We start from the raw sequence: 27324 nt of genomic DNA on the forward strand, positions 1-27324 counted from the left end.
AGGGAGGAGAAGGGAATCAATTTAGCATGGTTTGTACTGAGTTCCTACTAATTCTTGCAGGGGTGTTCCATTGAGAAGACATCAAAACAAACCAAGCCACGGTTTGGGTATCTATTCAGCAGGTGTGCCAACTGCATTTGCAATTTTTACAAAGTTGACTGAGGGTAGAACTTTTTATGTTTTGGTAATTAGTGCCTCATTTCTCAACTGGTCCACTACTACTTTAACCCAGACAAAGAGAACTTCAAAACAAGGCAGGAAGTGCAGTCTGCCATGTACCATCAAAGGATATTCCCGCTACCCCTGAAGAAGTCAGAAATATAAAAAGGGTTCAGAGCCTTCTTTGCAAATGTCTGAAGTGCGCTGCCACTCAAGAACTCCCAAAAAGGACACCGGAGCCAAACAACTGTCATTTAATTTTTAACTCCCCCCCCTTAAAGATGACTTTCCAATTTACAGTAAGACAGTTCTAACAAATTCATTCCTTGTTCACAAAAGAGAAATTATATTTAATAATTTCTGCCAATAAATAACATTTCTTCACCATTCTTCTTTAAACGCAACTAAAAAAAGAGCAAGAAAAGAAAGGAGTCAGCCTCCAGACAATGGGCAAACACGACTTCAGAATCAAGAACCTCAGTCCTCACCCACACCTTTCCTGGGGTTTGTGATTCCACCTTTTCTGGGATGGAGCCAAGCCGGCACGAGGCTCTGGTAGCAGAATCAAGATTAGCTAAACTGGGGAGGTGCAAGCAGGCTGTGGCACCATGACAGGGCAGGTTCTCTTCAATAAGGTGAAAGCACCTTTGTCCTGAAGTTTGGAAGACCCACTGTTGACTCCCCTCCTTGTTACATGCACCTTGCTTTTTCTTGCTTTTTTAAATCATGCAAGACAATTTTTATTTTATTTTTTAAAAGGGTGCTTATAGGCAACCTCACAGTAAGGGGGTAGCACACACAGCCTTTAATACACTGAAGTCCCATGGGCTGGCGGGCTTTCTTGGCTTTTAAAATGTTTCTTTTTCTGCTTTCGTTGCTCATGGTTGTCTCTGAAATTAAAAAGCAAAACAACAACGACAGCAAAGTGGTGGAGAATGGGTGGGATGATGAGCAGAGGCAAGGCCTCTTGAGGCATTCACGGCTCTAAGACAGATTCGCTGCTGGTTTTTCAGGTGGGATGGGGCAGCTGGCCCAGGAGCATTTCCCCAGTATTTGGGTGTGGGGGGAATTAGAGAGGGCCATCTCATATCTAAGCCCCCCTCTTGCCCTGCAACCCACCACTGCTCTGGTCAGTAATCCCCACTCCCCCATGTAAAGCTATAGCACTGGACAGCTGGAATTGCCTGCTGGGACGTCACGTTTTCATGTGGTTAATGGCTGCTCCTTTCAGAGTATGGCTTCTTAGGTTGTCATCTTCTGACCTCCAAGGGTGCTGTGGGTGCAACATTCCCTACCTCTCAACCACTTGCCACCTCACATGCATAGTTCAAGGCAGGGGTGAAGAACCTGTGCCCCTCCTGATGATGTTAGGATTTTAAAAGCCCCATCGTTCCTTACCATGGGCTGATGGGAGCTGGGGTCCAAGAACATTTGGTTTGAGGGTTAAGTGGGTCTCCAGCGTCTATTATGGTTCTCATCTGGGTTCTCATCAACTTCACATTTTTGGTTAAGAGGGAGCCCTGGCTGAGATCAAGGAATGTCTCCTTGGCACTGGGCCTTAGAGAAGCTGGTGCTACGTCCATGCCAGAAAGGGGTGGCAGCCTTGGCTGGCAGCTGTCTTTCCCAAGTCAGAGGAGAGAGGGGAAGCGCAAGGCTTCAGTGCTGCTTTCCACACTGCATTTCAAACTCTAGTTTGCTAGCACAGGGGTGGGGGGAAAGAAGCAGCAAGGATCTCCAGGGGAGAAAGGGTGGACTTCAGCACACAAGACACTGTGCCTGTCTGTGTCTTCAGGGTACCAGGAATTTAGCTCACTCTTTCCATGAAAACTTGGGGAAGCTAGCTGAGAGCATGTTACAGAAGGCGCACGAGCTAATGGGGGGGGGGGGTAAATTAACACCCACTCTCCCCTCCAGCTCCCCACCCCTGAACGCTGCATGCTGTGAGCAGGAAGCAAAGAGGTCCCAGAGCCAGCGTTCCCTTGGCAACCAGAGCATAGGCTTGGCCTGACAGCCAGCAAGTCATGTCTTTGTACATGGAACAGGGAATACATTTTTCTTTAGTGTCAAAGCAACTCTGAAGGAACAGGAAAGACCCCAAGTGGGCCCTCCTGCCTCAGAGTTGCCCCTCCTTGGGACAGTTGCCCAGCCTGGCTGTTTCAGCAGCCTCCCTTTCCTCCAAGAGCAAATGGAATCCTGTCAGAACTCTGGGGGCATAAGGGGCACCAAATGGACATATTTTTAAGACTACTATTTCACCTGAGAGGAGAAAAATCAAAACAGGGAACAAAGAGATGCAGGAGGAGGTGAAGGAAGGACATACCTGGCTATTTTGCAAGAATCAGCCAAGAGAAGGGCCCAAATATTTCTCGCTTTAACAAATCAGCAGTCCAAGCGCAACATTTCAACTGTGTCTAGTGAGAGAAGAGGGGCCATGTATTGTTGCCATGAATTTAAACTTCCAAAAGCTGATGAATGGGAGAAGCATGATGGCTGTTATCTTCCCAAGAGAGAGAGATAGGATTGTGCTAGCCAAGCTTTATTCTTGTTACACCAAAGGGCCCAGAAATTGTCCTGTGACACCAGAGCTCCCAGCGGTGCCTTCCACGTGGCTCCCTGGGCTATATAGAGACTTCTGTTCACATAGCTGGGCTTGCTTGCATATTCACTCAACATGTATGTAATGCCCACCTCGCTTGGAAGGTCTATCATATGTATGTTATGCACACATGCAAGGAAGCCCAACCACATGGGTGGAAGTTTTTGTATGTTCCTGGGAACATCATGAGAGCAGCCAGCAGCAACAACCATGTCAAGCCAGGTAGATGCAAAGGTGTTAATTCCCTTTGAATCGTAAGAATCTGCAGTTCTTAAACTGAAGACACTCCACTTAAAGCCAGATTGTCTGCATCCTACCAAGCAGCAAACATGAGATCTCTCTAGAAGAGATTGCTATCAGTGTTGTTCTGAAAGAATAAGTGCCATGGTTTTCTCCAACAGAAGCCATAAGAGGTGTGCATAGCTTTAACATAAATAAAATCCCTTCATCTTCAAGAGGAACAAATGTTTGCACTGTTTCAAAGCACCCATTCATTTAAAAAGGATAGTCATGAGTACATAATCCCAAAGTTGCATCTGCTCCAAAATGCAAACAAAGCCGTTTCATAATTCTCAACCAAGATGTGAAATAATTATGAACGGAGAAAGCCTATGTTCAAAGTGAAAAATAGTCAGCAGCACTGTGATTAAGAGGCATCCTTTTATGCAACACCTCTATGCTGTCTGATTGTGTAACATCACTAAGTTACAAGAGGGCAGAAGAAAGAATGGCCCTGTGGAAGACTGCTTCAGACATACCCCAAACAGTGCCTGGAAGGGTAATGGTTGAACTCCAGGAGGAAGGTATCTGCACCACTTTCCAATGAATCACCAAGTTTGGCTTAAATAATAATAATACAATTGCCACCGACACCTGGCTTCCATCAGAGTCAGGATAAAAAAAACTAAACAGGCTCATTTCTACACACAGGGTTCCCTTCTTCCAAGCACATCTGTTTGGTTGCTATTCTTTGGCACATTAGAACATAATCCCCTTGCTTCCAACCCTGACTTGAATAAATATCCCTCAAAGAATGAAGACCTCAGGCTCAAGCTGCTGACTAAACAGTTTCTCCTCAAAAACCCCACTCAGTTCTACCGAAGTTTCTCCATACAATGTAATTTGGCTATTCACTCACACTAAAAAGAGCCAAAAGGATTGCATCGTCTCTCTTAAGATTTGTCCCTCTCACCAACCTGTAAAGACGACCTGCCTGTGACTTCCTTTCTGGCAGTATGAGAAAACGTACTGCTTTCATTACAAAACGGGCACAGTACATTACCCCTATACTCACAGGTCACCTATTCAGCTTGCAGTAAACATTTTGCACACATCTGTAGAGCCCTTAGTGGTTTTTGCAACACTTGGCAGAGAACAAGACTGACGCATTCTGTCAAACAATCAATCATGTTATTATTATACTTCAAGAGAAGTGCTAAGGAATCTGCCCAAAGGTCTCCTGCCCTTTGCAAAAGTTACAGGTTTAGGGTTTCCAGATGCAAACCTGGGAGCTGCACATTTTACATGGCAAAAGTGCTTGCCACAAGTATGCCAGAATTTTCCATAGTAAACACAAAGTTATGATGGCAGGTGGGCACCGTGAAGCTCCCTAGCATGTGTTGTGGCCCATCAGGGCTCCTGGCCACGAGTGAGCCTCCTTGCAAACACCCTTTCCACATATAGCTACTCTTGGTTTTGGGGTAATGAGGAAGAAGGAAGCAGTAGTGTCTCCTGTTACAAAGCTGAAACAACCTGCCTCTTCATTCATGCTGCCTCTTAAAAGGAGCACAATGAAGTTGTACCCTAAGCTAGTCACACTCGATGAGTAGATCCACTTAAATTAATGGACATCACTAACTTAGGTCCATTAATTTCAGTGGGTCTATTCTGGGCAGAATTAAACTGAATACAGCCTGGCATTGACCAGAAAATAGTGGGATTAGGCACTCCCAGAACCATGAGCCAATGCTGATGGGAAATGCTTTGATTGTAAAAATTTGGTCCAAAACGCTGTTGATCACAAAACGCTGTAGCATCACTTTGACGCTAATTACAGGGGCCGGAGTATCAGCCGTTCATTGCTGGCTGTGCCCTTGAGATCACCGAGAAGCCCTTTATAGTCAGCCCAGGAGAGCTTTGCCAGTTGTATGCAGGAGCCAAACGTGGGAGCCTTCACAGGTCTACTTCTGCCCATTCCCCCCTCAAGGGAGACTCCCAAGTGAGCACCCATTTCTAACCACTGTGGGTTTTTCTACTTGTCCCACATAGGATACACAAAGACAAAGGAAGCAGTGCTGCTGATGTGCAGAACTCTGCACAAAACTTTACCTTTCCTCCTACACCTCACGTTTCCCACACTATCCAGGTAGAGCTAAAGCCATGAATTGGAAATGAAGCGGGTTCCTGGGGGACATATCACAGAGAGATTTTGTGCTGGAGCTCACATCATGGAGCGTGGGAGAGGAATATTATGTGGGAAGAAGGGAAAGTATCTCACTCCTAAAATACTAATTTTGTACAGTTTTTTTACATTAAGAATATGAGTCCATGACAATCTGTGGAGGTTAGTTTCCTGTCAGAGAAAATCACATAAATCCCACCTGTGTGATGTCAAATATGGTTATGTTCATGGAACGACATGAGCAACCAGCTGGGTGAACTCAAGATGAATGGAGAATGCAAGATCACATTCATCAAAGCCCACCTACTGGTTTATTCCAAGAGAATTCATTTCTCTCCTGAAACTGGATTCCTGAAGGGAAATCAATGGCAACATCTGAAGGGGCAGAGGCAGGATTAGGTAGATCCTTTTCTCCAGTTCCAGACATTCAGCTGGAGCTGACCTGCGCATGTCAACATTTGCCTTGTGACACAGGATTCCAAAAAGGAGAAAGTTTACCAATTGCCCTATGCAACATGCCTTTAATGGAAGTCAACTGCTGGAGCATCAGATGCAGTGTGAAATAGAAGAAACACAGCAAAATCTGGGAGGAGAAAAATGTTGCTTTCAAATGAAAGTTGCCACTTTTAAAAAACAAGGATAACTTGAAACGGTTCCATTATAAAATCAGATCCCAGAGCTGCCCTGGCTTGTTTCTGCTTCCCTTCCTCCCACCCCCCAGCCACACGCACAGGCTCCTTCCCTCCTGGCAGGGACAGGCAATCTGTACAAAACAACACTTTATATATGTACTAGTATTTAGACCCATTCCTAAATTAAAAAAAGATGACTTTTTATATATTGAACATAAAATTTTAAAAACTTACAAAATGGTCACCTCTCTTACAGAATGGATGCAAACTGGATTATGGATGTGCCTCCAGGCTAAGTTGGTTTCCCCCCCCTTGCCCTCCCCCTTCATAATAAATAAATAGAATTCATTAAGTTTTGGATCCTTTAGTGAGACAGAGTGGGCGGCGCCTGAACTGTTACTGGGCTTTCTTCCCCATCCCGTTCTTTTCCGCAGAGTTTGTGGAGGTTAAGTTCACCGGCCCGTCGGGGTGCTTGGAATCCTTGCGTGGCGGCATGCGCTCGTTGACACGGTCCAGTCCCCTTGCTTCTTCAAAGCTGCGGATCTTGTGCTGTGGCGAAAATCCACGGATGGCTAGAGTGGAGGAGAAAGAGCGAGAAAAAGGAATCAGAGCAAGTTTCCAAGCCTGGTTGCTCAAATGTGCACGCATACCATCCTGCAGTTACTATGCAGAGCTGTGACTATGGAGCATGCGTCTGACTTGGGGGAGGTGGTACGGGGGGGGGGTTACACTGGACAGGACAAACTATTATGCCCATGATGTGAAAAGACGTCTCTTTAAGTAAGGCTGGAAATATTTTCCTCTCAGAGCTGAAGATGTTATGAAAGAAGGATTTCTGTTCACAGTGTGTACATTCATTCCACCGGTCACTGTTCAAAAACACATTCAGTTGGTTTTTGCACTGCTTCAAAAGCCTGCTGCATCTGTTTGAGTAGACGTGACAATGAGACAAAAATATATATACATGTATACACTGTAGGAACAGATGCCCTCTCAAACAACATTCGATGCTCTTAAAACTGACTCTCCAGCCTAAACTCCTAGTCAAAATTACCCCTGTAAGGGACTTTCATTAGTATTGCTTTTTTCTCAGTACAATTCCTGGCCTAATCTTGGAAGAAAAAAAGAATCAAGTCAGATATGTGCTCAATAATCGAGGCATTAGTGCAGTGAAACAGCAGCATAGTTTTGAAAACTGAAAAACATAAAATCAAAAATAATAGTGAGGACTAAATCAAAGTCACATACAACACCACACACTCACAACACAACGAAGAATGGGAGAATGAAACTAATCTTTGGATAAAAAAAGCAGTAGATATATTTTTTAAATCTTGCATGACCAAGAAGGGAATGCCAAGAAAAGCCTCAAGTGTGACAAGGCGCACATGTGGAATAGTCTTGTTCTCTCCATCAGTTCCAGAGCAGAGCACATTTCCTTTTGCACACTGTTTCTGAAAAAGCAAAGAGCTAGAGGAATTTAGAATGGTTATTTTTTCTGCAAAGCACAAATTCCTTTAAAGATTGGGAAAAATTGTGTCTGCAGATCACAGAGGTGAGAAAGTAAAGAGACAGAGCCATTTGACGATTACAGCTCTGACCAACCTACCCACAGGGAAGGCCAAAGGTGGTTACTGGACAGCAATATGTCCTGAACAACTTCATGCTCTGCAAGAAGAGTCACAAAGAGGCACATTCTATGACTTTGTTCAGGACCAGTTGGAAGCACTTTGCTGCCCTATTCATGGTGGTCATTTTGAGAGTGCAGAGGATTCTGCACCACATTCCTAGAGCTCAGCTGGAGAGTGCCTGCTTTGCATGCCCAAAGGTCCTGGGCTCAATCACTGGCATCTCAAGGAAAAGGATCTGGGGTGACTGCTGGAGTGAGATATACTGGATCCATTGCCAGTTTGAGAAGGTAATACTGGGCTAGATGGACGGGGCAGGACAGATAAGCCAGCCTTGCCCAACAAACTGGCTACTCTCAAGATGTTTCAGATTACAACTTCCATCAGCCGCTGATACAAACCTTTCGAGAGGAACACCAAAAACACAACTTGCATGCTGCTTCTGGCAAGGCAGGAGCCCCATTGGAGTTGTGCCACTCTAGGCAGCTGCCAAGTCTGCCTACCATGGTTGAGCCAGCTGCAATACTCTTGCTGTAACTCAGCATAGCTAGAAGTCTCAAGGGATGGGTCCAATTCCACACCGTAGCCCTGAAGCCAACATAGAATGGTAGGCTTTGTTCATCTAAAATAAAAATAATGTCACAGTATGGAGCATTATATCTCCATGGCTGTTTGAGCCTACCCAGTTCTAACGCTATGATGAAGACCATGTAGGAGAGATTATAGAAGCAGGGTAGAGAGTTTGACGGATGCCTCTGTGCATCCTCCCCATGTGGATGGACCCCAGGGGTGGGAGGTGTGCCAGGCCATGTCCCTCTCCCCTTCTCCCCCTTCTGGTGATGCAAGAGTAAAAAGCGTTCGTACTGCTGCTGAGAATAAAGCTCTTGGAAGGGGGGGGGATCAGCAGACACACAAACCATCACGCTTCTTGCAAGATTCTAGCCATACCTTCCCGTGCCTCTACCGCTTCTACTGTGGCTGTAATACAGAAGGAACAGTGGCATGCAAAAATGAAGACAGAAAAGAGTGAGTGAACTTTAACATAACCATGGTTGTTAGAGATCTACAACCCTCCCAGTCCCAACCGAGGAGGATTGTGAAGACAACCAGTGGAAGAGGATGGTGGCAATAGGGCAGAGAGACAGAGGGGAGTTATAGTTTTCTTCCTTAAACCTAATTATCCCAAGCCCCAAGGGGAAAAAGAACAGAGAATGGCAGGACTGGTTTTTCAAAACCAGGAGTCCAACGGATGTCGTGGAGGTAGCTTCTTCCATGACTGATAGGACCAGGCAGCAATATATCCCCATTGGTGCACACAGCTGCATTTAATAGCCACAGCTGCTATCAACAGCACATGGCTGGAACCAACACATATTTTCCTCAGAAAAGAGTATAATAGAAGGGATACTTGCTTGTTCCATGCTTCAGCCCCAGACTTAACCTGCTTTGTTTAACACCAGATCAATCCCACCTCCCAAAATGGTTTTATAGCTATGTCATATCATTTCCTATGAACAAAGATCCTCTGCTTTTGCCATCAAAAAGCACCCACTCTACCTTTGCACTGGGATTTCCAATAAGGCAAGCAGCTCTCTATAGAATGGAAACTTTAATCTGCACAGTGTTCCTGCATGCCCCTTCAAATAGCTGGTTTGGTTATGGCCCCTGCCTTTGGAACCAGCTGCCCTCAGACAGCCGCAAGGAGATCTGTGGCAGTTGTTTCAGAAACAATACAGAACAATTCTTATTTAGGAGCACTTTAGCAACATGTATTTTGCTGAGCTTTGATGCTCTAGCTTTGATTTGTATTTTCAGAGCATTCTAGCACAACATACAACAAATTAACTTTTAAAATAAATAAAACAGATCATGTCTGAGCAATGTCAGGGGGCCATTCTTGCGTGTTGGCCTGTGTGGTTCCAAACTGCCAGAGATAATATGACTACTGTAAAGTGTGTTTTGCCATGACAGTTCATGTTTCTTTAAATATATATTCATGTTACCTTCTCACTTTGCCTGGGAGTTTCTAAAGCAGGCATAGGCAAACTCAGCCCTCCAGATGTTTTGGGACTACAATGCCCATCATCCCTGACCACTGGTCCTGTTAGCTAGGGATGATGGGAGTTGGAGGGCTGAGTTTGCCTATGTCTGTCCAAAGGTACATGACAGATTGCCAATGGATAGAACTCTAACCACACTGAGAGTCCCAGTAACCCAGATCATCCACTAACAAGACCAAATTGTGTATAAAAGTGTGTACTAAATTCCCATTTAAACAAAATAACCATATACACATACAACAGATAACCACAGCATACACATATATCAATATCATGAAACCACAATGGAGCACTGGTTAAAATCCAGTTCAGTTGAATGCGGCCTTTATCAAATCTATGTGAAACAGAAGTCCTAACTTGCTGGGAAAGAGATTTGTGGTGGTGCCACAGTATCGCTTCAAAAAGAATGGTGCTTTGGGGTGATGCAACAGCTGTGACAATAGGCCCTTGGTGAAAGCACACCATGGCAAAAGGGCCATGCTTCCTGGCTGGCTGTTGCTCACACATGCACTATGTAATGGTGGGGACCTTTCTGATACATGACTAGAGCACAGCTCCCATGTTTTCAAGATCTGGCATATCCAGGCACTATCTTCAAAGGCTTTGATGGCATCAAACGTTTTTTCCAAGTGTTGAGAGTTCATACTGGAACTCTCTGATATGAAATACATGGATTGATCTGAGTTGCACCTCAGTGCTGGAACTGCTGGTGATAAAGCATCCCTGTTGAGGCTCTTCATTTTGGGGGGCATAACGAAGAGGTCTTGGTTTCTGTGCTGGGCTGGAGCTGGATTAAAACATTACCTGACAGCTACAGCATGCAAGTTTGTGAAGACCAAGACAAAGTTCAGGATCTCTGATCTCATGATCCAGGAAACAAGTCCTGTTTTTCATGCAACAAATGACACATTAAAGGAGACTGAATGCCTCCCTGAACACAGTGCTGGACCTTAGTGAAAACCACTGCTCAGCCAGCCACAAATCCCTCTATGCAGCCTTGGTAAAGTTGCCAGCTCTCAGCCTCAGGATTACCAGAGGCTTGCATGGGAGAGCACAACCTTAAAAAACAGGTGTGCTAAGACATTGTTACTGATGGAACACTGGTCTCAGAGACAATTCTAGAAGGAGATAATTTGGCTTATATTAGCTAAGTAGCTATTTTTAAAAAAAGGTGGAATGAATGGAGGTATGAAACTGACTTGGATACGGGCCTGAGTAGAGCTGATGCTCTGGTGTATAAAGGGAGAGTTTTCAGGCAATGAAGACAAAGGCAGGGAAATGTAAAGTCAGGGATTGGTTGGGAGATGAGGAAAGAGAAACTACATGCAGAAAAATAAAGTACCGTATTTTTTGCACCATAACACTCACTTTTTTCCTCCTAGAAAGTAAGGGGAAATGTCTGTGCGAGTTATGGAGGGAATGCCTACAGGTGGCATGCCTACAGATTTTCCTCCTCTAAAAACTACGTGCGTGTTATGGTCGGGTGCGTGTTATAGAGCGAAAAATACGGTATGTGTGAAGATTAAATGTGACAGAGAAACAGGAGGAAATGAGCAGGAGAATGTGTTCTCTTTACTGAAGCTCAAAACAGATCCTGTAAAGTTACAATGCTCATAAAATTCATATGCTTAATTTCAGTGTGATGACGCTTCAGTGGAAGCTTTTAGATGCTTATGTTTGGAGGTTTCTATGAAGTTTAAAAATCCGATGTAGCAATAGTTAAAAACAGTCAGCCAAGTTATTAGACACCTAGTCAGTCTCTAAAGCACATGGTTCAGCCTGATTTATTGCAGAGCTCAAGAAAGGGAGTTCTTGACACCTACACCTTCATCTGCCAACTTCCTATTCCATTAGAGAGAAAAAACATGTTCAACTATCTGGAAAATTAAGTCTAGCCTTCCCCTGCAAGAAAGAAGGGAAATCACCACCTCCTTTGACCATGGAAGATTCTGCTACAATATTCTTCCATGTGAGAAATTTAAAATCTAGGCTAGCAAGTGCCAAAGCAAGTCTCTTTCCAGTACACCAGGAAGTCATCCAACATTGATGAGAAATAAAATCACCTGGCTCAATGCCAAACATGAAGGCTGGCAGCAGAAAAGGATTAAAACACTAGATCACAGGGTTCCCTCTAGAGAATGGGTGGGCAAACTAAGGCCTGGGCCAATCACCTTCTAAATCCAGCCCACGGACGGTCTGGGAATCAGCGTGTTTTTACATGAGTAGAATGTGTCCTTTTATTTAAAATGCATCTCTGGGTTATTTGTGTGGCATAGGAATTCGTTCATTCCCCCCCCCCCCAAAAAATATAGTCCGGCCCCCCACAAGGTCTGAGGGACAGTGGACCGGCCCTCCTGCTGAAAAAGTTTGCTGACCCCTGCTCTGGAGAGACATGTTGCTATAACTCATTTGCTGACCTCACAACCAGTCATGATTGCCCACAAAGTTTGATCTTCAGTGCTATCTGCAGTAGATTAACAAAATTTAACACAATATCACCTTAATGTAGGAAAAAGCAAGTGTGCTGTTCTGGAAGAGTGTACATGTGACAAAACAGGAAGTATACACTGGAGCTGAAAAATATTTGCAAATATTCACAATTTCCCAACACTTCAGATTTTGGGTGTGCAATTTTATCTCAACATTAAGAAAGCTGAGTTCTTTAGATTTGCTGGGATCTCTTGATTGCTTTGATTTTGGCAGGTGTGGAAAAACCCCAGAACTGTATCAGCTCTTGACAGTCACAATACTAAATGTCATTGAAAAAGAATGGCCTTCTCTAAAACCTTTTCTTATGGGGAAGTGTGTACAGGCAAACAATGGTGCATGAAGAAGACTCCCTAAAGATGCATCCAGACTGGTAGGTTTTGGGGTTGCTGTTTGTATGATCTGCCACTGATATTCACAAAAGGAAGGGACAAATTCCAACACTGCACAACATGATGAGTCACTATTTGTACACATGTTTGTGTATGTCAGTTTCAGGGCAGGATGAAGCAAAGGCCAAGCAAGAGCAAGGAAGTTGTAGCCCAAAGCCAACAGAGAGCAGTAAGAGCTGGATCTCCTACTGGGCAGACCTGTGAGCAAGTCTGACCAGGAAGCCTATATAGGGATTTGAGAACTATCCAAGCTGCCCTGACCTGATGGTGCACATGGGCTTCCTTGCAGACACATTTGGCCAATGCTGGCTGGCTGGTTGCTTGCAAGCAGAATCTCAGATTCACATCTCATAAGTTGCCTGTTTAAGATCAACTGTGCGTGTGCTAGAGTCCTAAAATGCTGAGCTAATTAATCTCAACCCAAGTCTTGTGATGTCTTTCTCTTCCTGGTATTTGCTCGTACCCCTTGCCTAGATTCTTTCTTTCTTTTTAAATAGTTGTTTGTGGATTTGTCCTATTGCACTCATCCATCTAATTTCATCAGTTTATCTCTTTCAGTAGATGCTAAACCTGGCTGTGGCACTATACTAGAGGGTAGGAAAGAATGATCTACAACCAGAAACAGCTTAATAGTTTTAACATCTGGTATACAGCTATGAGAGTGCCTCAGTGCAACAGTGTAAACTTAAGTTTTGTTTTCTCTTCATCAAAACTGCAATGGGTGTATATGGAGCTGGCAACTGTGCACAGATTAGTTCCAGTCCATGAAGGACAAGAATGAAATGACATAAAAAGCCAAGAAAAAAGTGGTCTGCACACATCATAAGCACTGGTGCCTGTGCCCCAGCCCAAGCTGTCTGAGAAGGACACACAAGTTGAAACACCAGCATAAATGTCCATATTAAAAACCTACCCAGAAAGAGAATCTCAAACTCACAGCTGTTAGTTTTCAATGTTAGCACTGAGAACAGATGGGCTTAGTACAGGAGGGAACAAAAAAGCAGGCTGATGGCATTTGTACATGCTCTTACACAGCAGCAGAAGTCTAAAGGGCAACTGCTGTTAAAGAGATGAAATCTGAATAGTTGTTCAAAGAACAGATTCCAGAACACTATGCAAGTTTCAAGTCTCTATTCCCAGCAAGATCACCAGCTATGACAACATCATACAAATGCCTTGGACGAAATCCTTCCCTCAAGTCCCATTGCCAGGTTTCTATTAAATTAGTCCAAGTGTTCTCAGCCTCTCCTATTATTCTCCTCTAAGCTTCATTCACAGAATAATAGAATAAAAGAACTGTAGAGTTGGAAGGGATAACAAGGGTCATCTAGTCCAACCCCCTGCAATGCAGGGATCTTTTGCCCAACGTGGGGCTCAAACACACAACCCTGAGATTAAGAGTCCCATGCTCCACCAACTGAGCTTCTTCCCCCCCGCCCCCCATTCAGTGCCAGAGTTAAAGGCCTGTAGGCTTATGGGGACATCTAAAGCCCATCTTTTCTGGTGACAGAACTGCAGATACTATGAAGGGAAGGGGAAGGGGAAGGGGAAGGGGAAGGGGAAGGGGAAGGGGAAGGGGAAGGGGAAGGGGAAGGGGAAGGGGAAGGGGAAGGGGAAGGGGAGGTAGCAGTGGAAATATCAGTGCCTCCCCCACAAAACCTAGATGATCTCTTAACACGTCACACCTGGTCTTATCCTGCACATATACTAGGAGTGCCGGCTTGGCCCCGCAACCATGAGTGCCCAGGGCTGTGGGTGCCATGCAGCGTGCATGGCCCTGGCACCAAAATTTGTGGATGCCCAGGCCCTTCATGGGGAATTTTGTGGGCCCCACAGGGAGTTGGCACCTATGACATATACATACCCGTCTGTAGAGTCTGTTTCCCCCCTGAGAGGACTCCCAGGGGCAGAGTACCTGTAGGAGTCAGTCCTTTGAGCATCAGAACACTCTCACTCTCCTCCCTGCAAGAAAAAGAGGCAAAGTGACCAATTACATCTGATCCCACCTCTTAGGTTTCCTCAGCTGCACACTCAAGATCTTTTTCGGGAACTGATAAACATTTTAATGTGCGTGAAATTGTTACGTTTGTAAATACGTGAGCCATAAAGCCGCATTTAGAGCTGGGATTGGATACACCTCCCTGCTGAGCACAGATTTGCTGGCCTGTAGACAAGGCAGCAACAGAGCAAGATTTGCATGCAGGTCCCCAATTCCATCTCTGGCATCGCCCATAAAAACAGAAGTGAGGAACCTCTGGCCTGTGGACCAGGTTGGGCTCACCTTGGGTCCCAATTTAGCCCCAAAGGCCTTTTTCCTCAAACCACAGCCACCTGTCCCACACCTGACAACAGGTGCAGAGCAGGAAGAGACCCAGCTGAATCGGTTGCATGACTGAGTTCTCTGTGGGAAGCTCCATCAGGCAGTCAACCCCTGCGCAAAGCAGCTTCGCCAGCTTCACACTGCCCTTCCCAGGCACGCGACAATGAGCTGGCTGTCGGGCACTCAGAAGATGCTGGGCAAGGGACCTTTGACAGGTGTGCAGGCACATCCACCTGTCCTTTGTCTGTTCTTATATCTTCATAATTGAATCAGGTGACTGACAGGTGGGTTAATCCCACCAATATGTTGAAGTTGGCCCATGAGGGTAGGGACAGATAACAGTCTGGTCCACTGGGCCAAAAATATTCCCCACCTCTGAATTAAAAGAATCAATTTCACATGATGGGAAAGACCTTTGCCTTGAGACTCTGGACAGACAATACTGGGCTAGAGAGAAACAATTTTACACTGTACAAGGCAGCTTCCAATCATGTGTAAAACAGCATTTAAGAATCAAATCTTGGGTTTTTTTGGGGGGTGGGGTTGGAATCTATTGATCAAAACAAAAATCCAAAGTCCACAAAGGTCTTGTACCCCCTCCCCAATTATGATAGAAGAAAGGTGGAATATGAATGTACTAAGAAAAAAATCCCTGAACAATCCCTACTGACACTTTACATCTCTAACAGTCCTGCAATGGGAGCAGCTTGGCTGTAACATTTACAAGACCACCACTGTGTAGGGTCTTTCCCACAGAATTGGCTCCCTGCCGGGAGAGTGCAAATTCCAGGTGATAGTCCCACACGAATCAGTCCTGTAGCAGTGGACTTTTAAACATTTAACATGCACTGGTCCAAGACTTGCCGACCTTCCATTCTCTGCCCTGGTGCAGCCAGGGCAATCTGGCAAAATGATATTCCCTCTCTCTCAAGCTGAGATTCACCAAAGCGAGCAAACTTACCGAAGAACTGAAAAGACTCGTGCCATCTTCCCAATGGCTCTGATCTTATTCCTGATGATCTCTTTACGGGCAGTGGTGCCTCCTTAGGAAAAAAATCAAAAAGGGTTTAAAAGAATGAGGGAGGAAAACTAAGGCTCAGGCAATGCCAGTATGAAGCATCTGCTTGGCTCTAGGAAAGAGAAATCCGATTACAACTTTACAGCTAAATTCCATAGAATGGTAATGAACTGAATGAAAGGGGCAGCAAGTGATGGACAGAATGACACACAAAGAGGAAGTCCAAACAGGGGGAAGTAGGAGCACCAGAAGTAGTAGGACAAGTGTTGATCGGAGCAGCAGACCTCTTTGCCTGCCCAGACATGTTTGACCACAGTACACATGAGATGTAACATGAATGATTCAGCCATTGAGACACAGTTTTGCAAGGCAAGAACACAACTACAAGCCCCAGTGAGGGTGAAGACATCAGGATGCTGGGCTGTGCTTGCAGAAGGGAGAGCGGTCACACAAGCACCACCTTTGGCATAGATGCAGACAAAGGAATGGCTGGAATCTTGTGGTTTTGCTTGAGTCCTCAACGAATACAATGTGCTAGGGATAAGTACACTCCCTTTTACTACACAGACCAAACATGGACTGAAAAGCATGGAGGTTCTGGGAGCTCAACTGTACACTGAATGATAAATACATCTCCTCTAAGCTAAGATCTTCTTTTTTAATTGCCCGACTATGCATTAAGAACAGGACAAGCCAAACTGGAGAACTGACATGCACCAATGGATCAGCCATGCACAAGGTGGCTGCATTCAAACGTCAAAGAGAAACGTGACCCCCATCGCTCTGGTTCCTGGTGGAACACAACAGGGTTGGAAAAAAGAAACAAAAACCAAATGCACCACGTTCATGTTAAAACTGATGGGGAAGAAGGGGGAAATGGCGAGACTGTTCAACTAGTCAGCTATTCAAAATCCACTCCAAGGAAATCTGGTGGCACAGGCAGTGAGAATTAAGCTTTTAGCAAATTCTAGCTGGGTACCTTTCGGATAGCTTGAAATGTAGTTATCTTCAGGGAGAGGAGACACCAAGTAACAAGGAGATGAAGACAGAGATAGAAGAAACAAATTTAAATTTCCATGGGAGGGAGGGAATAACATTTCTTTTTTAAGTGCAATGGGACATGAAGGTTAGCGCTTGGTCAGCTGGTAGTTCTCTTCTGCACCTGTGTCATGCTCACGTGGCTGTCAGACTCCAGACGGACAAATCAGTTTTCCTTCTGTCTCTCAGATGCATAAGACTCTTAATCTCCGGGGCATAGGTATGAGCCCCACATTGGGCAGAAGATTCCTGCATTGCAGTGGGTTGGACTAGACGGCCCTCGTGGTCCTTTACAACTCTACAATTCTATAAACTACTAGCAAGGGCCAAAAAGGTTGGATCTATTTCTGCAGATTTGCAAAAAAGATGGAAAGGCCAATCCAATGACCAATGATCAAAAGAACTGATCTAGCAGTGCAAAATGCTAGTATTTTTTAAACAATTAAGCAGCAAAGGAAGACAGCAAAAATTCCTATAATTGTAATAATATCAGAAAAGTAGTCTTCAGTTTTCCTGCATACTTAGTTGTCACTAGTTTAACACTGCACACTGTTGGGTAGCCTTCCAGAGAGTTGGCATCATAGAGATGCCATTGCCTGTTCAGTCTTTGTGCCCCCTCTCGCGGCATTAACTAGTTATGTGGGTTCCTCGAGCGCTTCCGGCTGAACCTTGGGAAAGCCAAAAGCCCCCAGAAGCATGACCAGTAGTTTTGCAAAAATACATGTGTACATTTTGTTGCAACTGTCACAGATGCATACGAAAGAGTGGCCATGATGATCAGCTGCTCCGCCACCCACAGGCTCAGAATATTTCTGGAACTGAGGGGTTTTTTTAATCTTATAAAAGATGGGTGCATATCTACATATGTACTTATGCAGTTAAAAATGTGCAATTTCGTTCAGAAGTGAAACTGAGTGGACTGGAAGTTGATTATTATATCTGGACAAGCCAATTTCACAACTCCATCCATTTGTATTGGGGCGTAAGGAGCAGCAGCAGATGTAAATGAAAACTGAACAAGGCAGCTGCTCACGCTGGTCAGGCTTCCTCTTCCTAACTCTCCTTTCCTCCTTCATTCCATCTGAACAAATACCAAGTTACTGCTGCTGGATCAAGGAAACCGCCATAGTGGGAGGTAGGAGGGAGGGCGCAGAGTGGCTCTTATTATGCTAGAGAAATAATTGTCTGTAAAACAGCCAAAGACAGTGAGCTTAAACTATGAATGAAAAAGATGGCAACAAAAAGGTGCTAAGAACAAGGCAGCGCATCCAGCTTTGAATGTCATTTCTTCCAAAAGTGCTTGAAAGCAACCAAACCTAACCCACCCGGAAAAAGTAAAAAGGTTTCGTTACCGTCCAACGCTTCATCTCCATCTGAAATGAGCTCATCATCAGAGCAGATGTTAAGGATGTTAACCAGCATCTCTGTAACTGCAGGAAATAATGAGAAATGGGCAAGAGATTAGAGACTTTGTGTGCGCGCGTGTTTATGTGTGTATCTATATCTGCCACAGCATGTGAATGGGCTTGTTCACATATGATGATACATCATGGATTATTACGTGAACAAACCTTGTGCTTGTATTCTTCCTATTCCTCAAGCACGCTCTGTTTCAATGCCTGCCAAAGTAGGACTGGAAACCAACTTCAAACTGTTATTTGCAATGCTGTCTTGGAGGGCAAACATATACTGTTTGCTGGTTCAGATGCCGAAAGCAAACTACGCCTTGCGCTTAAAAAGTTCTGTTTTATCCCTGAACACCATTTTCTCTGGTTATGGTGCTTCTTAAACTCCTTCAATCTATAACCTAAAGTCCCCAAACAATTTTCCCCATCAGAACTCCCAATTCCCAATTCATTATTGGAGAACAGTAGAACCAGAGACAGTGTACAAGCAGGACTGCTTACACAGCAAACAAAGCAATACAGTTTGGTGTTAGGTGTGAACCATGCCAATATGATATTACGTGTATAAAAATGCAGGCTGGGGAGCACATGACACACATATATAAAATACTCAACTGAAATTAAATTTCAGTTACATAAAACCTAACAAATGTTAGAACAGCTACTTAATCCTTCTACTCCTCTCAGCTGAAACAAAGGTTATGCATGTACAACTACATCTACACAGATTTATCTCCCATTATTTGCATTTTATAAACTGATTTGCAAATATTTTATTTATTATATCCCTCCCTCCCAAGGTAGCCAAGCAGTTGTTTTGTTGTTTTGTTATTGATTTTAATATTCACCATAAACTATTTATTACATTTTTGTTCAATCTTTGTTCCAAGGAGTCTGATGCAGCACATACCATGTGCCCTCCGTTTTAATAATAATAATAATAAATTTTATTTATACCCTGCCCTCCCCAGCCAAGACTGGGCTCAGGGCAGCTAACACCCAATATAAAACAATTGATTGAAATACAACTTAAAAAACAAGATTAAAATACAACATTAAAATATTAAAATGCAGCCTCCTTTCAGTGGAAACTGAAATCAAAAACTTTTGGGGGGATAAAAATGTCAATTCTTCACCAAGGCTATCCTCACAGCAACCTGAGAGAGTACAACTGGTCTAAGATTACCTAGTCAGCTTCATGTCTGAATGGGGATTTAAGGATTTTTAAAGTTGAAAACAGTACATAAATGCTATAAACACACAAGTACCTGATTTTTGAACCTGAGACAATATATTTTGAAAATTTCCTATGACACAATAATGGCCACTAACATGCTTATTTTTTATTATATATATATATTTTTTTAAAATAGAAGGTTGAGTGCCTGAAGGCCAAATTTTGCAGAATTTTCTAAATTCTTTGCTTCAGGAGTGAGCAAGCTAGCAAAATCCACAAATGTCTCTCCTTTATGGCAGCAACAGACTGCTCAAGGCTACATCCAGCCTAGTCAATCCTATTGCATCAGGAGGATCTGTTTTCCTGCTCCTTTGATAATTGCTTTGCTTATCAATAATTTTATTGGGCAATCTCCTTCTTACCCTTTTCCCCTACGAAAGGCAAAGACCATGTGAAAACATCCATGAAGTTTGGAAGCCAGTAAGGGTGTGGAGAACAGTTGAACTGCCTGATGTTCATGACATTGTTTTCATATTTCAGCACAGCAGCTAGAAGAAAACAAGAAGGAGAAAGAGAAATTACAAGAGTGCTGATTTTATCTTTGTCCTCCAGGGTTATACAACTTAGGAAATGCAATTATACAGCTGTGTAAAGAAATCCCTATGAAAATCAGACACCCTCTATGAGAGAGGCAGTAAGGAATGTCAAAATATCCATCAGACATCAGGTGAAATTTACTGTTACAAGTGTTGTTTTTCTTCTGATAAAAGTTTTAAGAGTGAATTTCATATGTTGTTTTTAAATTTTGGAATGTGTATTAAATGTTGTTACCTATCCTGCAGTCTTCTGAAGAAGGATGGGGAGAAATCATATAAATAAAATTTATTTTATTATTAAGTTAACACTAGCCTATGCTTTAATGCCACATGACTTTAAGGCCTCAGACTCATACACTGTCGCTTCCCCTCCAGCACAGCTGCGATCAATAGATTGGAAGTACTTCCTTCAGTAGTCAACAAATGCTTGCTTGTAATTTCATCTGAAGCAGGACAAGCTGTTTAGTCTGATCTTGATGTTTTTATTATGTTTTTTTGATATGTTGTAAGCTGCCCAGAGTGGCTGGGGAAAATAATAATAATTATTACTATGGTTTGCTGAAACAAGCACAATTCAGACGACGGTCCACAAGTCTGCATTTCTTGGACAGATTGGGGCTTCCACATGCTGTAGAACAGCACAGCCAGTGTTGAGGGTTGATAGAGGTTATACTCTAGGGGGCCACGGTATGTTAAACTAACTGCAGTTATTGGATGACAAACCGCAGTTAGCTGAAAATGGAAGCAGGTGCTTCCTATCTCCTCCCCATGGCCACTGGAGGAGTGGGGAGCAGCCTCGTGCACTTTACACTAAACTATGGGTTAGTGTTAAATCCAAACTAGGTCAGTAACTACTTTAGAACAAACACTATTTCTAACATACAAGCTTCAGAGGAATTGCATTTAATTGATTCTGGTTCAGTCCTTCCAAGATTGTATTTATCACATTTACACCCACTCTTCTTCCAAAGAGCTGAGGGTTACATGAATTGTTTCCTCATTGATAGTAAGATAGCTAAGTAGGGGGGCCGCTGGGGGCGCCTTGGAAGATGGCCGACAATATCATCTACCTGGCTCACACGAGGTAATTAGAGGCTGATTATGGGGAGTAAAATCAGTCTCCCTCGTCTTCCCAGGGGGTGGGAAGATGCTGCCTCGCCCGCGGTTGCCCATAAATCACCCTCGAGTTCAAAAGAAGCAGGGGGTGGGGGCACTGGGCGGATAGCTCTCGTGCGGGCTCGGAGCTCCCGGATGCCGCTTTCAAGAGCGTAACTGGTTGTGTTGCTTAAAAGGAAAAAAAAATGGAGAAGTAAACGCACATGCTTCGTGCGAGGTCAGGAGGGTATTATCTGCTAAATAATTCTACCACTGAGACGATGAATGATGGGACGGAAGGAACAGAAGACAGCATCAAATAACTACAGACATTTCGGTATGTTGAACGGAACGGAAAGGAGGGAAAAACTTTCTTCTTTTTTAATATGATTACCTAACAACCCTCCCCCTTAGAAGAACCGTCACAACAACTAATTGCAAGTGAGATGAAAAATAAACTGTGTGGGAAAGAAAAAAATATAAAAGGTGTTACTTCGTGAAAAGATCTGGAAAGAAGAGAGGCTTTCTTTGTGGCGTAGTTACAAAAGTGATCCACCATTGAGAGGCAGACCTCGTTGTAAGATTGGTAGTCTTAGGGAGGATGAGCCGCTGTTTTGGTGTGAGGTTTGGATCGTAAATTCGAAAGGGAAATCACCCTCCTGGAAAGACTGATTTATGATACAACGGGTCTGAGAAAATTAACGAGCGGACATTTAGACTGTATTTCATCGGAACTGAATAAGATGGTGACGGCTGCTCGAATGGGACTCTTGGACTATTGGATCTATGTGAGATGAATTACGGGAGATCATTACAAAGTTCACACAGAAATATAAACAAGACTGTTTCTTTCAACTCACTTGTGGAGATAACTCGGAGGTGACTGAGAAGAAAAAGGGTAACAACAAGGAGATGAGAGGATGGGACTGTGAACATCAAAGCAGCAGAAAATATAAGATGATTGGACTCCTACCGATCTCGAAGCATGGGTACCCCCCACAAAAATTTATAATTTGGCAAAATAATTGGATTTGGATTTTATGATTTGTATTGGTATGATTTGGAATAATTAATATGATTTGATTGGTATGGTATATGGAAACTTAATAAAGATTATTTGGGGAAAAAAGATAGTAAGATAGCTAAGTAAGGTTGAGCCACGCAGTAAACCTCTGAATGAGCAATGATTTGAATGCAGACACTGCTGCTCCAAATCCCAACCATCCCTCTCAGATGAGACATCTTCTGTACCCCACTTACATGGAATTGTTCCTGCAAATCTGTGGGGACCCAACATTTCTGGCAGAATGCCCAAGCACAAACCACGTCCATTTTAAGAAACCAAGTATTAAGAAGCAAAAGATAAGGTAAGCAAGAGCTAGAGATTCTATTAAAAGTGGACACATCAAGACATCAGGAAAGAATTCATAATAACCTCACATTGGCATCCTGGGCACAGTCAAAATCTTACCCTTGTTGTTATAGACATCTAGATAATTTGGTGCAGAAAAGATTGTGATTAGGGATGGAAAGCCCGTAGTCTGGCTCTTTCTGTACATTCGGTACCTGGAAAAGTGAGCAGAAGATAGGCAGGCTTTTGCAAAATACATAAAGACAACAAAGCTGTTGAACACAGCACCAGAATAGTGACTCTGAACTTACCCAGCATCCTGGGCTTCATGTGCTCGAATCACAGATAACAAATTATTATTTTGCAAAAATTCACAAATTGCAGGGTAACTGAAAAAGAAGTTTTAAAAAGCAATATTAACACATGCTGAAGGCAGTCATCATCACATTTGTTTTCTGTCTTTTTCCCAAGAGGGATGAGGATATACAAGTTAGGAATATTCCACTTTTGCCCCAAATTATTCTAATCACCTTGCAAAGATAGGTTAGGTTGAAAGAATTGAAGATAGGTTGACTTGCCCCATTGTGGCTCAACAGGGATTTGAACCTACATCTCCACAGTCCAACTCCAACTTTCTACACAGCCTGAGGGAGGGTGAGGGCTACAACAAAACTTTTTTAAAAAAATAAAATTTAATGCTGGAGATGCGAACTTAGTACATATTCTGATTAACTGCCCGATAAGATCATTTTGGTGCGAGGCGAGGATATTTATAGCAAGAGTAATAAAAATAAATTGTTATTTAGGGGAACTGAATTTAATTCTAAATTATATTCCAGAAACATGGGAGATTTCAAGGGGTCAAAAAAAATGGATGTACTGTACTATATTAGAAGCAAAAAAACTTGTTTTGATGAAATGGAAGAGCCACAAAAAGATTCCATTGAGCACATGGATTGATAATATGGACATACGAACAAATTGCATGTCGTCGCAAAATAAGAATGGATAAATATGAAGAAATCTGGAACAAATATTTAAGCGATAAGGCAGATAGTGGTGGGAAGTAGGGGAAGGAGAGAGAGGTGGGAAAATATTGTTTAAAAAGGGGTAGTCATAGGTATATCAGTGTATTCAAATCTGAATTGTCAAATTGTGTTATTATTGTTATTATGGTTTTGGGGGTATGTGTCTTTTGCGGTTGATGTTTGTATTGAAAAAATTAGGGCTACAACAAAACTTGACTATTGTTAGGGCTGCTAAGCACCTAGAAATCAAACTAACATTTATGGAAACTGGGAATTTGTGGTGATCCTGAGGCCATCCAAATAAACATTCAGAGGGACTTGTGAAGCAAATAACATTCAGATTCAAGATATATTGCTTTGCTAAATAAAACTTGCTTGGCAAGTTTTAAAGTTCTGATAAGTCCACACAAACTTGTTCTAGTATTTCTGAAATCCTTCAGGCACATCTTTGACCTTGTAAACAACTCAGAAAGCCACAAACGAATGGCTTTTCGGTTTTACAAGAGGGAAAACTCATAGGGAATTCAGTAGTAATACAAGTTGTATTTTTAAGACAGCAACAATCACAAGTGGGACAGAGTCCCACTCAAAGCCCTGGAACAGAGTGGTTTGAGCACAGCAACTGGGACTTCACACTACTACCTTTTCACTTAACCAAGGGTTATGTTTGAAATGTTTCCTACCTGTAGAAATAGGAGCAACCTCGAACAGTGTTGTGGGTAAAATGTTCCAGTGTCTTCTCATTGCCATAATCCTCTGATGGATCAGACCACAGCAGGTCACACATTGGACCAAAGGCTGGAGGCTCCTTAAACCTGTCTAACTGAAAGGCACACACACAGAAAAGCCAAAAAAAAGATAATTGATATAAACATACAGAATTAAGGGAACTCATTATTAAGAGCATGCCAAAATACAGTGCATGAGAAAAAAACCTCAATTCATCTGTGCTAGATAAACATAGTTTATGATGTCACATCTTGGAAACAAACATTGCCTATATGAGCGCTGATTTCTAAGTGTGGAAGACTTACGAATAGGGAATCCACTTCCCCCCTCAAGATATAAGAAAATTTTAATCATTCAATCTCTGTAAGGATCAGCAGTGTTTCTCAAACTTGGGCCGCCATCTGCTTCCAGACTACAACTCCCACCATCCCTGGCCACTGGTTCTGCTAGCTAGGGATGATGGGAGTTGTAGTCCAAAAACAGCTGGAGACTCAAGTTTGAGAAACCCTGGATTAAAGGCAACACACATTTTTCCAACTGCTTAATTTGTCTTTGAAGGAGAACAAAGAAGTTCCAATCCAATCTAAATCTTTATGATGTTCATAAACCAGCATACACAAAGAAGTTCAACCCTCAGAGGCCTAGCAAGGTCAGGTGGTACCAAGTGCAATTTTTTTTTTGTCAAACCACCACCACCACCACCAATGGCTCGGGGTAGGCTTGGGAGTCATGGCGTGTGTCATGCCGAATGTCACCCCCCTCAGCGATGACACCCTGGGCGGTCTGCCCCCCCCCCACTCCTCTGGCCTTGACCATGCTAATAAAAGGCGACATATATAATGCATAAATTAAAATGCACAAGCATCTGAGAAAGTCATGCTCATAGACACTGTCAAAGAAGTGGGGTTTGGGCATAACAAGGGCGGGAAGGCCGTGACTGTTAAAGTTTGTTCGTGTTTATTGTGATTATTTCCCACCCCCACCCCCCCAAAATCAGTACATTGAATTAGTGTGTATGCTTTAGTTCAGATTCTGGCTACAATAGAGTGTTGGACTAAATGACTCTCGGGGTCTCTTCCAATTCTATAATTCTACGAAGACCGCAATTTTATTTAATTCGTCCTGAAAATTAAACCACCTCCCTGACTGTTTCTCCACCCCTGTGGAGCGATTCAGGGCTTGGCACTTTGCTTTCCCGAGTCCCTGCAAGTCTCCTTCTGCTACTTTCAGGAATCTCCCCGTTATGTAACACCCTTCTTTGCTTTATACATAGAAGGGGGGACGGGGACGGGACATAAGGCAGACACCAGAAAATAACAGAACTGCATATATCTCACCAGGGCACGAAAAAGGGTGCATGGAGGAAAAAGAACCAGAGAGTAAGCCTCAGCTTACCAGGAAGGAGGGCGAATGCCTTAAAAGAAAAGGTGGTGGGGAAACATACCCTGGAGTGGAACCTTGTCAGAATGGGGACAGGTAAGCCTACAAGAAGACCCTAACCGGAACGACGATACCTGTGTTGTTTTATGGAGGGGAGGTGTGGAGGGCAAAGAAAGAGGCACCACTTACTTTCCTAATATCATCTAGACATGTGATTTCAGGAGACAGCCCTCCGTGCACGCACAGAAACTGCTGGTTCAGAAGGGCAGCAAGAGGAAGACAGTCAAATGTATCCATGCAGGCGTCATATACCCGCTCAGAGTACTTGATTCGACCTGCAGGAAATAGAAGCAAGAGAACTGCAACGACTTGTGCAAACTACAAAAGATAAAAAATAAAAAGGCTCCCAGAAAACTGCCAGTCATCTGGACTTGAGAAATACAACTGCCTTGCCTCTTCCTCTCTCTAAGCCAGGACTTTTCCTCCTTTCCTGCTTCAGAGACTTTCCACACCAACATGTCTGCCAAGGAACTGCAGTACATCGCCTGTAGACTCCTTGTCCATTGCAGAGGATTCTTGGACATGTTCTATGGTGTACGTGTAGTTCACACAGAATTGTAGCCATCTATGCCAGGCTTCACCATAGAGTTGCTATATTTCAAACAGTGAATATCTAGACAGAAAACTGTATGTCCTGGAAATTCCGGACTCCGAACTGGGAGTGAACAACAGAACGTACTCTCTAGCACAGGTACCAACTTGAATAGAATATTTGGGGGGCAGGTAAGCCCCACATAATCAATCAATCAATCAATCAATCAATCAATGATACAGCACACACCCACCATTTGAATGGCAATGCCCATCAACTTGGGGGGGGGGTGCCTGGCCCCCTCAAACATTTTACTGGGTGGGCAAAGGGATCTTGACCCCTAAGTGTTAGCTCCTATGCTCTCTAGTCCTGCTTCTGCACATTGCAGGAGAAGATGGGACAAGCCATCTTCCAGGAAAACTTGCTTACCTGGACTGATTCCCACTGAGGAGCATCTGATGAGCTTCCAAGAAACAATTTCAAAACCACTGTCCTGAGCAAGGCTTTCCTGCAGAAAGCAACTATACATGGCAAGACTCTGGAAGTAGTTAGGGTTTTCTAGGCCTGCTCTAAGTTAGATATGTATTATACATCTTATATTATCTTTATACAACTGATTAGGTGAATTAGTATCTGTAATGGTTCTAGGGGTTGCTCGTGCGTAAGCCGGTGCTTATCTCCCCGGCTGGGTGCAAACACCTGGCTGGGTTGCCTAAGTGAACCTTTTCTGTCCGGACAGCCACTCACCCGTGGCTGACTCAATCGCTGGCAGAATCCGTCAGTGGGCGTTTCTTAAACTTCTTCCAGCAAAGAAGCTCTTTGACGCCTAGTCTCCTCCTACTCTCTCTGCGCGAAAGCCTTCTGCGCAAGGAGGGCGTGGGCAGCGGAGGACCTCTACTCTCCCCGCTGGTCCCAGGCAAGGAGTGTTGGGACTGCCTCGCCACTTCCCCCATCTGCCCCCCTTCCCCACTGGTGCTACACTGATTCTCTTCCCCAGAAGATGGGCTGCTCCTCCCGATCCCTGGACGCTCTCTGGAATCCCTCTGGCTTTTGCTCTCTCCCTCCGGCACTGATGGCAGTTCCCTGACAGTATCTTTAAAATTTGTCATGAAAAGCAGCCCTTGCAAAGACTGCAAATTTATTTAAAACATTTAGACAAAGAGGCTTCCCAAGTGACTTACTAAAGTCAGTCCAGACATCAGTTATTCAACTTACAGCTCTTATAAGACAAATCAATAT

At 43.6% G+C, this 27324-nt stretch overlaps 2 protein-coding genes across 5 annotated transcripts in view; one reads left to right on the forward strand and one right to left on the reverse strand.

Annotated features, from left to right (window-relative positions):
• LOC308464205 (uncharacterized protein) overlaps positions 1 to 27324 on the forward strand; it is a gene marked incomplete at its 3' end in the record, with an annotated part of 365536 nt that overhangs the window by 304821 nt on the left and 33391 nt on the right. The gene's annotated exons all lie outside the window — the stretch shown is intronic.
• PPP3CC (protein phosphatase 3 catalytic subunit gamma) overlaps positions 5658 to 27324 on the reverse strand; it is a 76450-nt gene continuing 54783 nt past the window's right edge. Inside the window, exons 5-15 of one of the 4 annotated variants that reach the window (XM_080982469.1) lie at positions 25683 to 25828; positions 24068 to 24207; positions 22668 to 22745; positions 22477 to 22571; positions 19737 to 19862; positions 18084 to 18161; positions 16673 to 16699; positions 15637 to 15718; positions 14220 to 14317; positions 8365 to 8394; positions 5658 to 6360 (exon numbers count right to left, since the gene is read on the reverse strand). In XM_080982469.1, the coding sequence (XP_080838595.1) occupies positions 6185 to 6360; positions 8365 to 8394; positions 14220 to 14317; positions 15637 to 15718; positions 16673 to 16699; positions 18084 to 18161; positions 19737 to 19862; positions 22477 to 22571; positions 22668 to 22745; positions 24068 to 24207; positions 25683 to 25828 (1076 nt within the window). In that variant the 3' untranslated portion in view covers positions 5658 to 6184. The remainder of the gene's footprint in view (positions 6361 to 8364; positions 8395 to 14219; positions 14318 to 15636; positions 15719 to 16672; positions 16700 to 18083; positions 18162 to 19736; positions 19863 to 22476; positions 22572 to 22667; positions 22746 to 24067; positions 24208 to 25682; positions 25829 to 27324) is intronic. The other 3 variants (XM_080982470.1, XM_080982471.1, XM_080982472.1) reach the window with 3 other exon arrangements.

The sequence above is a fragment of the Podarcis pityusensis genome, assembly GCF_964106645.2.
Source record: "Podarcis pityusensis genome assembly, chromosome: 15".
Classification (NCBI taxonomy): domain Eukaryota; kingdom Metazoa; phylum Chordata; class Lepidosauria; order Squamata; family Lacertidae; genus Podarcis; species Podarcis pityusensis.